The sequence below is a fragment of the Protopterus annectens genome, chromosome 3.part1 (assembly GCF_019279795.1).
Source record: "Protopterus annectens isolate FY-2018-M chromosome 3.part1, PAN1.0, whole genome shotgun sequence".
Classification (NCBI taxonomy): domain Eukaryota; kingdom Metazoa; phylum Chordata; order Ceratodontiformes; family Protopteridae; genus Protopterus; species Protopterus annectens.
This window is the reverse complement of record NC_056732.1, coordinates 218,790,670-218,803,820: the sequence shown is the minus strand read 5'-3', so window position 1 is coordinate 218,803,820 and position 13,151 is coordinate 218,790,670. Positions and strand designations below refer to the sequence as shown.

At 42.4% G+C, this 13,151-nt stretch overlaps 1 protein-coding gene across 1 annotated transcript in view; it reads left to right on the top strand.

Annotated features, from left to right (window-relative positions):
- DNAJC13 (DnaJ heat shock protein family (Hsp40) member C13) overlaps window positions 1-13,151 on the top strand; it is a gene marked incomplete in the record, with an annotated part of 3,140,357 nt that overhangs the window by 609,685 nt on the left and 2,517,521 nt on the right. The window contains 1 exon segment of the mRNA XM_044066722.1: window positions 12,295-12,386. Within this exon segment, the coding sequence (XP_043922657.1) occupies window positions 12,295-12,386 (92 nt within the window).

Genomic DNA, 13,151 nt, shown 5'->3' with positions numbered 1-13,151 from the left:
CAGATAGAAATTCAGAGTTATTTCTTTTTCATTTTTAACTCTGTTTTTTCTTCTGTGTATATTTTAATCCAGGGTAATTCAGAGAGTTAAGAGCTAGCAGTGCTCTTAGAACAGCAGCCATCTTGAACTCCATCTATATGCAGTTTTAAATAAGTGTACTGCAAAAATAATGGTTAGAGACTGTGGGATATCTGATATTTAAACTAAAACTCCAGTACTACATTCTTACTTTGTTTTAAGTTTAAAGTATCTGGTTGCATTTTATCTAGTCTTATACAGAAAAATAAGCTAGCAACTTTGAATTGACTTATTTGTTAAACCAAAGTGACACTATTTCATACAATTTAAACTGTTTTACTTCTTAAATACATGGCTGCATTTAATAATGCTGCAATTGTGCTTTGAAATGTGTTAACTACTAGGCTGCTCTGATTGTGTTATGGCCATTTTCTATTGCTGCTCTGCTATATAGAAAATAAATGTTCTTAACAGTGCTATATTCTACTAGCTGAAGGACCCTCTACTTAGCGTACATACTAACTTATGTATCTGTCATCAGGTTCTATCCCCCCTCTATCTACTAGATCCCTGAAAAGCTTGTAACGCTAGACCTCCCCTACTGAAACCTAACTGGAAAATTTCCTGCACCATCCCTTGACTCTGAAAATACCTGCCAAGGTTATTACCACCTTATCGTGTCTGTATGTGGTATATTGTTTTAGCCATACTGGGTCTACAGCACTACTTTAATAGGTTCATAGGTTGGTACTAGGCTATCTGCCCTAAGGCCTATGCAAGCCTAGCCATAACAGTTCCCTGGAAATTTCTTCCCACAGTATTTACTTCTCTGGGCCCCTGTCTAGCAGGGCGACTGACATGATCCCCGGGGTGAATTTCCTATCTCCCGTCCAACCATCAAGGTTCCTTTTGAAGAGGGCCAATGAGGCGCTCTGCTTGACATGTATGGGCAGTCTATTCCAGAGTATGGGGAGTCTCTGGGTCAGGAACCTATCCCTCCAGCATGTTTTGTTCATTGTGATGATAAGGTTTAGATCCCTGGAGCGTGTGGCTCTGAGGGATTGGGATTTCTTTAAGTGGAGCATGTCCAATAGCTCAGGGTTTGACATGGCTTTGTATGTTAAGCAGAGATCGCCTTTGAGTAGATGATATGCCACAGAGTATAGCTGGAGTTTTTTTTTTTAGACGGTCAGCATATGGCATCTGCTTTAGGCCTGTGATTCTTTTAGTGAGGTATTTCTGTGGCCTTTCCAGCTGTTGCAGATGTCTTGTGAGGTACATACCAAGTGGGGCATTGTACTCTATAATGGGTCTAATGAGGGATGAGTACATTGGGACAATGACCTCTTTTTTTCTGGATGAAAAGCCCTTAGTGATGAGGTGTGCCACATAGAAGGATTTCCTGACTGTTGTGGCGATGTGGTTATTGAAAGTGAGACATCTGTCCACTTGTGCCCCTAAGTCTCTCATCACACTTTCGATGTTTAGTGTCCTGCCACTTATGTGGTAGTTCATGGGTACATGTTTTTTTCCAAAGGGGATAACTATACATTTCTTGGCATTAAGCTTGAGCCCATGGCTCTGGCACCAGGCATCTGTTTCTGTAAGGCCCTTTTAGTAGAATATCCACATCATTTGGGGATTCAATAATGGCTCCCAGTTTGCAGTCATCTGCAAACTTTGTTAGCCAGAGTTCCCTTAGTGTTGGCCTGTACTTCAGAGAAGTAGATGCCAAGCAAGAGTTGGCCCCAGGACTGGACCCTGAGGTACTCCACTTGTCTGGAGCTGGATTTGGAGTCTGCTACTTTTACAGTCTGGGTTCTGTCAGTAAGCCAGTTGGCAACCCATCGAGTGATGTAGGGATTTATGCCCAGCTTAGTAAATTTATCTATGATTCCAGAGTGGGGGGTGGTGTCGAAGGCCTTGGCCAGGTCCAGATAGGCTGTGTGGACCGCCTTACCCTCGTCCACAGCTCTGGAGACCAATTCAAAGAAGTCAGTCAGATTCAGGAGACAAGATCGGCCCTTCACAAACCCAAACGGGGTGGGGTCCAGTGTGTGAAGGTTGCCAATGTCTTTGTTTATAAGTTCCATGGCTTGTAGATCAGGCTTGTCAGACTGATGGTACGGTAGTTCCCAGGATCCAAGGCAGATCCTCCCTTGTGGAGCGGGATAACTGTAGCTGTGCGCCACTCAGTGGACATGAAGCCTGAGGTGAGGCTATGATTAAACATGACACTTCGGTGGGGTGCCAGTTCATTTTGTAGTTCATGTAGTACACAGCCTGGGATGTCATCTGGTCCCATGGATGCTGTATTCTTAGCTTTGGATTGTGCTGTTTCTACCTGTGTGACTGTGATTATCGGAATTTGGCAATCTTTTGGTATTGAGATGGGCCCTTTAGGGGGGTGAAGTTGGCACTAAATCGATCTGCCAGGATATTGGCAATATCCTTGGGATCAGTATATTTAATGCCAGTCTGTTGTAGCTCAGAGCAGATCTGAGCATTGCCATTTAGATTCTTGACATAACTATAGAATGCCTTGTGGTTGTCTTTGGAATCTTTGGCAATTTTATTTTCGTAACTAGCTTTGGAGGATTTTATGAGGGATCTCAGCTTCTTACTGAGGCTGGTTAGGGAGATTTTTGCATCCTGGGATTTTCCTCTTTTCTGCAACAGTTTCTTCCTTCTGTTGTATAGTTTGTTTATAGCAGGGGACCACCAGATTGGCTTCCTTTTTTTGGAGAAGAGCATCTTGGTTCTGTTTGGGATGGCACGATTCATGCACAAGTGGATGTGCTCGTACAGTGCCTTAGTGTAGGATTCTGCAGTCGAACTTCCAGACCCCATCTGCGTGAGTGTTGTGAAGTTTGTCACTTCTGACTTCAGTAGCATGAAGTTGGCTTTGGAGAAGTTTTGTAAGGAGGTTTCCTTACTGGGGGATGGGGGTGGGATGTGGATGTCAAGGGTGATTTGCTTATGGAGAGACCTGACCAATGAGGGGGTGACCACTGGTATGGAGCATCTATCTCCCATGTTGGTAATGACCAGGTCTAGGATATTGGAGCCCCTGGTGGGACAGTGGATTAGTTGATCCAGGGCGTTGGAATTTATGAATCCCTCAAAGTCCCACAATCAACCCTATAATACTAAACTGGGTAACTCCTATGTCTGTCTCTAAGGATTATCTAGTAAACATATCTAAGTTTCTAAGCCCTAAAACTACAAAAATAGAAAATTGGCAGAAGAAATCTCAATGTGCTAAAAGGCTGCAAAATGAGATTACTAAAAGTATACTATGTAGAAATTGTATACTGAAGGCAAAAACAAGGGTAAGAAAGTATTTAAAATAAAGCCTCATTGTACTTAACATGCTTATACAGGCCCTACAGATCTCGTGGTCAGGTTAAGCCCCACTGCACTCGGGCTCACTCTGCACCCCGGCCTGCCTCCAAATCTCACCTGCCCCTACTAGTTTTAAATTTATAGCTCTAAAACCATTCCCCCTCTTTCTAGAGCCAATCAACAACTCTGCAGGTATTATCAGGACCCTCCCTCCCTATCTATCCTAATTATCCCTCCACTCAAGTTGGGCAAAAGTCAAAGCAAATACCTAGATAATGTCTCTGTCATTGGCCATGAAACCTTTCAAATTAATGCTATTATATTGCCTGCTACCCTTGATGATTCCATATCTTCTCACCACATATGAAAATCTGTCCTACCTAGGCTACCACTAACCAAGAAGCCAAACCACCACTCCAATAATACAAATTAAATTAGACCACTTAATAATCCCCCTTATGACTAACTCCTTGGATACAAAATACAACCAACCCATTAGATCCAGATATATCAACCCCAAAACCAAAGAATTACCTAAGACTAATATTTAAATTCCTGAAGCTCACAATTAGACTACATGGCAACCTCACAAGGTATGGGGACATTCATCCAAACCCTGGGCCAAACTCACTAGTCGATCCTAGCCCCAAGTCTACTATTCCCACTAACTTACGAACTTTAAATAGACCTTTGAACTCACTCTTGGTCAGTCACCTAAATATTAGAAGCTTAAATAATAAGGTCCACCAACTGCTTGCACTATGCGCTTGTTTCCCTTCTTTCCTGTAACGAGTGTAGTCCAGATGCAGGTTTGCTCTATCCAGGATTGTTTGTAAGCTTCTGATCCCCCAAGCCTTTGTGTTGGAGGGAAGCATTCTAGCTGATCAGTGGGAGTGGTAAGCACTAGGTAGCTTATCTACCACAAGATCCAGGTACAGATTCGTAGTTTTAGCACTTGAATTTGCTTATTCGTGCTCAGCACTTGTTCAGAACTTTGTTGTTAGCACTAAATAAGCTACAAATTACTACAGCACTCAACCTTCCTCTTTACCTAGAGGAAAACAGTTTTTGTACTTACTTTCCTTACTTGCTTAGAGAAAAACAGCTCTTACACTCACTTTCCTCACTTGTCTAGAGGAAAGTAGTTTTTTTATTCAGGCATGTCCAAGGGTCAGCGCCCAGTGTTCTCTCTTGTCTATCAGATGAATCTGGGCATCTTGAGGCAATGTAGCAATTGCCTCATGTACACAGACAACCCTCTCCTCCTACCACCCAACACCACAACCTGGGAGAGATGCACTTATCTAGACAAACTGGAGGTAAAGCTCTCTCCAACGAAGACTGCACTTGACAGTTAAAAGGAGAAGATAAACACTTGCACCACACTGCACTCATCACATAGTCCCACTAAACCTACATCACCCAAATCCACACATAGAAACACAAAAACATTCGTAGAGGCTGGCAATAATAATCTGCTCAAGCAACAGAGACCTCCAAAGCAGAAACACAAGCAAACCTCCACCCCCCCCAACACAACCCAAATGACACACAGCCCACAGACTCAGTGTGCCAATAAACCACAGCCCATAAGGCAAGCCAACGTACCCAACACACTAGTCATGGGTGATTCTATAGTCAGGCACACTGATGTCCCACTCACCAGGCTAAACAAGGAGAAGGTTACTGTCTGCTGCCCGTCGGGTGCCAGGATCCACCACATAACCCCGGCACTCAGGTCACTCCATAACAAGTACAAATATGACTCTCATTGACCATGTTGATGTGAACGACCTGAGACGTACTTCCCTGGACTACATGAAAAGAGACATGGAAGAGCTCTCCGATCTTGTAGCCCAGGCAGGTATGACCCTAGCCCTGAGTAGCATTCTGCCATCGCCCAGAATGTTACCACAGTACAAGGACAAAATGATTGACTTCAACAATTGGCTAAGCTTCTGGTGTCATTCTAAGGGGATCCAGTATCTCTCTGCCTGGAACGACATGGTCGACAGACCTCGATGCTTTGCCAGAGATGGCCTGCACCTGTCGCCCTTGGGATTCTGGATACTAGCTAAGGCTCTTGCCGCCCCTATAGTGCCTTTTTTAGGCAAGGTTTAAATGACAAATTCACCACCGTAACAAGCAAGCAAAAACTGAGGGTAATGCTACTCAAGGCTAGGAGTCTAAATCTCAAAATGCACTCACTCGAGGCACTCCTTAAAATGGAGAACATCAATATATGTGCAGTGACTGAGACCTGGTTCAAGGCTCTAGAGAGCACCCCTGCATTACCTGGCTATAACTCGTACCACACATTTTGGGCATCTAACCTGGACCCAGAACACCAAAGGCGGAGGTGTGTCCATATTCATTAAGGAAATCCACACCTCCAGGTTAGTTGCGCAGCATAATGCATCCGAATTTATCCAAGTGCAACCAACTCTGGGCAAAACTGCAGTCCAAATTATAGCTTGCTACAGATCCCCTGCCATGCCCCAGGATTCCCACTCCTCTTTTCTTGATATACTGGAAAATATTAGGGTTCAGCCAACCACCTTAATAATGGGCGATTTCAACTACCCCACCATTAACTGGGAAAACTACTCGTGGACCAACTCCTTCGCTCAACGCTTTCTGGAATTCATAAATTCTAATGCCCTGTATCAACTTATCCACACTCCCACCAGGGCCAACAATATCCTAGACCTAGTCATTACCAACATGAGTGACCGGTGTTCCACACCTGAAATCAACTCCTCATTGGCCAGATCTAACCATAAGCTAATCTCCCTAGATATCTGCATCCCACCCCCACCTTCCATTAAGGAAAACATGGTAAAAAATTTCTCCAAAGCCAACTTCATGTTTCTTAAGACAGAAGTGGCAAACTTCATGATATGCATGCAGATTGACAATACAGTTACGACTGCTGAATCCTGCACAAATGCACTCTATAAGCACTTACACGAGTGCTTGGATCATGCTATCCCAAACAGAACCAAGATGCTATCCTCCAAAAAAAGGAAACCAGTCTGGTGGTCCCCTGACATAAACGAACTCTACAACAGAAGGAAAAAACTGTTGCAAAAAAGAGTAAAATCCCATGAGTAGAGGAGCTGTCTGGTCAGCCTCAGTAAGGAGCTGAGATCCCTTGTAAGATCCTCCAAAGCTAGCTATGAAAACAAAATCGCCACTGACTCTAAGGGGAACCACAAAGCATTCTATAGCTATGTCAAGAATATCAATGGCAACACCCAGATCTGCTCTGAGTTACAGCACAACGGCACGAAAATTACAGAACAGACTGATATTGCCAACATCCTAGCAGATAGGTTGTGTTTATTTTACCCCCCTCTCACCCCCTAAAGGGCCCATATCTATAAAGGAAGAATGCAGAGTCCCTGTAATCACATCTATGCAGGTAAAGCTGCACTCTCTAAAACCAAAAAAACAGCACCCATGGGACCGGGCAACATCCCAGGCTGCGTTTTACTCTAACTTCAGAACGAACTGGCTCCCCACCTAAGCACCAACCATGTTCAATCATAGTCTCCTGTCAGGCTTTGTGCCCACTGAGTGGCGCACAGCAACAGTTATCCCACTTCACAAAGGGGGAGCCACCACTGATCCAGGGAACTATCGCCATATTAGCCAGACGAGCCTGCTCTGCAAGGCCATAGAACGTATCATCATGAAACTCATGAACAAAGACAGTGGTAACCTCCAAACTCTGGACCCCACCCAGTTTGGGTTTGTGAAAGGCAGATCATGCCTTCTGAAGCTGATTGACTTCTTTGAGGCAGTCACCAAAGCTGTAGACGAGAGTAAGGTGGTTCACACAGCCTATATTGACCTCGCCAAGGCTTTCAACACCATCCCCCATTCTGGAATTATAGCTAGACTCACTAAACTCTGTATAAATCCCTATGTCACAAGATGGGTTGCCAACTGGCTCACTGACAGAACCCACACTGTAAAAGTTGCAGTCTTCAAATCTGACTTCAAACCAGTGACAAGTGGAGTACCACAGGATTAGTCCTGGGACCTGTCCTGTTTGGTATCTACTTCTCTGAAGTACAGGCTAACACAGAAGGCCTCTGGCTAACGAAGTTCACAGATGACTACAAACTAGGAGCCATAGTAGTCCCCAGATGATGTGGACATCCTACAGAAGGGCCTCACTGAGACAGATGCCTGGTGTCAGAGGCATGGCCTCAAGCTCTGTGCCAAAAAGTGCATTGTCATCCCCTTTGATAAAAACTCTGTACCCATGAACTGCCACATAAACGGCAGTCTACTTAATGCCGAATGTGTGATTAGAGATCTTGGGACCCAGGTGGACAGTAGTCTCTCCTTTGATAATCACATCGCCACAGTAGTCAGGAAATCCTTCTATGTGGCACACCTCATCACAAAAGTGTTCTCATCCAGGAAAAAAAGAGGTCATTGTTCCCCTCTACTCTACACTCATTAGACCCATTATAGAGTACAATGCCCCTTTTGGAATGTACCACACAAGACATCTGCAGCAGCTAGAAAGGCCACAGAAGTACCTCACAGAGGATTACTGGCCTCAAACAGATGCCCTACACTGACAGTCTCAAAAAACTCTAGCTTTACTCTGTAGCATATCGCCTACTCCGAGGAGATTTCTGCCTAACATATAAAGCTATGTTAAACCCAGAGCTGTTGGACATGCTACACCTTAAGAAATCCCAATCCCTCCAAGCTACACACTGTAGGGACCTAAACCTTGTCACCACAATAAACAGGACATGCTGGAGGGATAGATTCCTGTCCCAGAGACTTCCTATACTCTAGAACAAGCTACCCATGTATGTCAAGCTAAGTTCCTCATTAGCACTCTTCAAGAAAAATCTTAAGTGGATGGGAAATAGAAATGCACCCCGGGGATCACTTCTGTGGCTCTGCTCGACAGGAGCACAGGAAATTAACTTTCTTGGGTGGCGTAAGCCAGGGAACCTTGTTGGCTTGGTTTACTTAGACCCTTGGGCCAATAGCCTAGTACCTACCTATGAATCTATATTAGATGCACATTCCCCTGATATACTATGTCTTACTGAAACCTGGCTAAAACCATTAATGACAGATAATGAGGTTATACCCCAGGTTATAACATACTAAGGCTAGACCATGTCACTAGGAAGGGAGGAGGGGTTGCTGTACTATACAAAACTACCCTAGATGTGACCTCTGATTCCACACAACCACCCCGTGTTGATAATGTTGAAATTCTCATTACCAAGCTTCAAATTAGTAAAAACAAAAGTATAAACTTAGCCTGTGTCTACATTCCCCCAGGTAATAACGCAAACGCCCTAGAAGATGCCCTCTTGGCTGTCTAGTAACTACCCTCAAGAAACCATTGTTCTAGGAGACTTCAACATCGACTGAAATATTTGTTCCTCAGAATCTCCGACCATCCATGTAAATCTGTATGGATTTACTCAGATCATATCCTTCCCTACTAGGATCAGTAAACCTAACAAAGATAGTATCCTAGATTGGATACTCATTAATAGCCATCCCCACATGTATATGGCCGGTACCCGACCTGAAGACATAAGTGTCCATTTTCTTACCTATATAATCAGGCATAAGACTGACATCCCTCACCAACCTACTTACAAACCAATTAGAAACAACAAAACTTTAACCCCACTAATTTCCAAAATAAACTCAAAGGATGTAATTGGGCAGTCCTAAAACATCTACCACTTGAAGAAGCTGTATTATATTTTAACACCAAATTTCTAGCCATCCTTGATACACATGCACCTGCATGTTCTAAAAGAGCTAAGGTAAAAGTTGCACCATGGCTTTCAAAAGAAACCAGACAAATGATTTTACTTAGAAGCAAAGCTTGGGCCACTTGGCATACCACAAAATCCCCCTTAGATCAACTTAGATATAGATAACTAAGGAACAACACAAAAATATCTACTACCCTAGATAAAAAAAAATTAAAAAAAAACTTTTACTGCCATTTGCAACAGAAGCATCAAAACATTTTGCAAAAGTTTTGGGCAGGCATAAATAAACGTATTCACCCAGGGCAATCCACAACGCCTACCCCCTTGGCCACCATCCAAAAATCTTCGGAAGAAGTTGCCAATACCTTTAATAGTTTCTTCACAGAAACTATCCAGTCACTAGCTAACCAACTATCTTCCAGTTGCTCGAGTCCAAATGCCGTTGCACCTAGTTCTCAACTCCCCTTTAACTTTCAACCAGTTTCCACATCACTTATCCATGCCCTAATCAAGAAACTAAAACCAACCACCATTGCAGTGGATCTCCTCCCAGCTGAGTATCTAAAAAAAGCTGCGTATGCCATAGCAAACACAATCTCTATCCTGATCAATAGAACTGTATCAGAAGCCACTATCCTCTCTATCTGGAAGACATCCCATGTTATTCCACTCCACAAAGTGGGCAGTTCAACTGAACTATCAAATTACACCTGTAGCTATTTTGTCACCCCTGGCTAAAATTGTGGAGAAATGCATCCGTAAACTCCTGAGCCATCTCATTCAGCAGCATGGTTTCAGACCATTCCACAGTACAACCACAGCCCTCCTCTCCTTCTCCAATGTTATTAATCAAAACTGAAACAACAATAAGCTTTCTTCTGCCCTCTTTCTTGATCTCTCCAAAGCCTTCAACATGGTCAACTGCCAGCTGCTCCTACACACACTTAAAACTATTCCCTTAGATGTCCAGACTATCCAATTTTTCAAATCTTATCTGAGTGGTAGACAACAGGCTGTACTATGTCAGAACAAACTATCTTCCCTTCTACCTATCACCCTTGGGGTCCCTCAGGGCTCTGTATTAGGACCCCTATTATTTCCTGTCTTTATTAATGACCTATACACAGTCATCCCAACAGCCACCTGTATTCAATATGTGGATGACTCCACTTTGATTTGCTCTGCCACCTCCCCTTTAAGTCTGCAGACTATATCCCAAAATGTTAATACTGTTGAAAATTGGCTCTGTAATCGATGTCTCCTATTAAATCCTAACAAAATGAAGCTGCTGCTTTTCTCATCCATTCGTAATGCCTCTTCTCCAACCTAAAGTCCAGCAATGGCACTGTCATTGTCCCAGATCCCTGTACCAAACTCTTAGGTGTAACAGTTGATAATAACCTCAAGTTTGATATGCATATTAATCATACTGTTAAAAAAGTTAATAAAAAACTTGGCTCACTATACAAGATCAAACTTTTCCTCACTCCACTAGCTAGGACAGTAATTGCCCGCACACATCTACTTTCCACTTTCCTTTATGCATCTCCTCTCTTCACGAACTTGAGTAAGTCTCAACTTAATAAACTCTCATATTCCTAGATTTACCACTGGAGCAGCATACAGAACACACCACTGTCTGAACCTAAAGACTCTAGGGTGGCTAGAATTGCCTATCCAACTTCAGTACAATCAGCTAATAGTAGCACATACAATTCTCTACCATCCTGAAAACACACCTGTACTTAGAAAAATTATCACCCCTTACAGCAACCTCAAGACACTTTGCTCATCCAAGATTACTCGTCCAAACCCTCAAAACCAACAACTCAACTAGAGACTTTCTATATGCCAACTCTGTTGGCAAAATGTGGAACTCACTTCCCCGCTGAGCAATGGCTCTGTCCTTGCTGTAATCCTGACAAACTGTGGCAATATAAACATGTGCTAAAGAGGTCTTTTGGCCACCCCTACATTGCTTCCTAATTGATATACTACAACAAATCAGATTTATATATGACAGAATTAATGATTTGTATCCTATGTATTGCATCTGTAACAGTGCTTTAACTTGTTTAATGTAAGTTTTTCTGTATGTATGTATGGAGCTTTTCTCTTCAGGCCTCCACTGAAAATGGACAAGTATCCAGTCGGACTATCCCGGTCAACAAATGTAAAATAAAATAAATTGCTTTCCTACCTAACCCAGCCATTTGGGGAGGTCATGCTGCCCTTAGGCATCAGACTCATTGTACACTGCTTAGAAAGATCTGAAGATGGCACCAACTGATTGACCTTGTACCTTGACAATGGTCCCCGGATGTCAGCTGACTAAGGCTGATGAAAACATTCTGGCAATTTGGCCAGTTGTAAGCTTCCGCTTGGCAGGAAGACCCAAGGATCAGTACTTTAACATTGATGTACTCAAACATCTACAGTTATGATGTGTGACACAACTGTACTTTCTCATCTGATCTTTGTTCTAGTGTTAAGATTCTTGCTGCTGTTTGAGGTAGCTAGTTTTTAGGTGTTCCCACCTTTTTTAATGCCCTCTCTACTTTTATTTAAAAAAAACTCTTTTATAGTTAAACTCTGCATCTGTCATTGGAGCACTGCTTTTGTACTACTGTACAATTAAAGTACTGCTTTGTGCTTCCGTGCAGTTTAGAGTATTCGGTTTTTTTTTTTTTCCCTTTTTAAATTATCTATGGCATCAGGCTTAAAAAAATGTACTTATTTTTTGGGGGCTGCCCATCTTCACGAAGATTACGAAGTATGTGCATCCTTTGGGCTGAGGACTCTTTCAGAGTATTAATCCTGTTGGTTCTGAAAGGCCATCTCCTTGCATCTGCAGGAGGATTTGCTTCCTCCCTCTCTGGTTCTCTCTCATCAAAGAAAATGGTTTTAATGATTACATTTGGGTTACGTGGAAGCTTATCCAAAATTTTTAACCAAAATAGTTTAGAGGTATGTTTACACAGTTGAAGTTGGAGACTTTACTGGGTATTTCCAGTAGTTGCAGTTTGCTGGAATTCTGGTGCAAAAAGGGCTCACTGAAATGTACAAGTCTAGTGCTTATGTTCATATTTCTGTGATTTTTATATGCTAAATCATCAAAGAAAATGATTAATCTGCTTTCTTTTCCTTTTTCCAGATATTTGCATTGGTATATGATCCTGAGAACCCACAACTTTTCACAGTTGAGTTTATTAAGGGACAAGTGCGAAAATACTCCTCAACAGAAAGGTACAAGAAATTTTGCTTTATTTTTCTTAAACTTTTGTTAGTCCGCATTCTTAACGTTCTCTTTCAGAATGACAAAGCTTTGTGAATTTTTTTGATTTGTGAATAGGTTGAACCATTGCCCAGTGCAAATTAGTGTTCTTTACTGAAGTCAGGTTGAAAACAAGTATTTACTAAATTCCATTAAATTCATTCTGTGTGCACATCATCTTATGGGTCCCTCTTTCATGTCACCATCACTTTCTGTTAAACTTACAGTTGTTGGAATTTCTGTGCTGTTAATTTGTTCTTTTGCATTCATATTTATTTTTATTTATCCTTTGTTGACTGGTTTAGTCCCACTAGGCTAGTAGCCTCTCTGCAGGGGAGACCAAAGTGGTATTTATACTACTAGGGGAAATTTGGCCATGATTATTATATTCAATGTCGAGGAACATCTGTCTTTTCAATAAGTGTCATGGGATTTTCCTTCCACCTGAGCTGTCACCAACTCAAGCAGATGAGGCCTCTGTTTAATGTCTCATCCAAAGTACAAATATTTTGCAGGTTTTCCCTTTAGACATTCTGAACTCTTTTAAGTGACTTGTTTGTGAGGATAGTGATGCCAGATGCCACATGTTTGTTTTATGGTGTTTGTATTCCCTGCAGGTACTAGGAAGCAACTGCAAAAGCTGATTGTCCTGCATAAGGGAATTTTCATTTTTTCCATAATATGATCCTGCCCTTTCTTTATTTCTTTTGTTGTTGTAACTTGTATTTTTGCTTTAC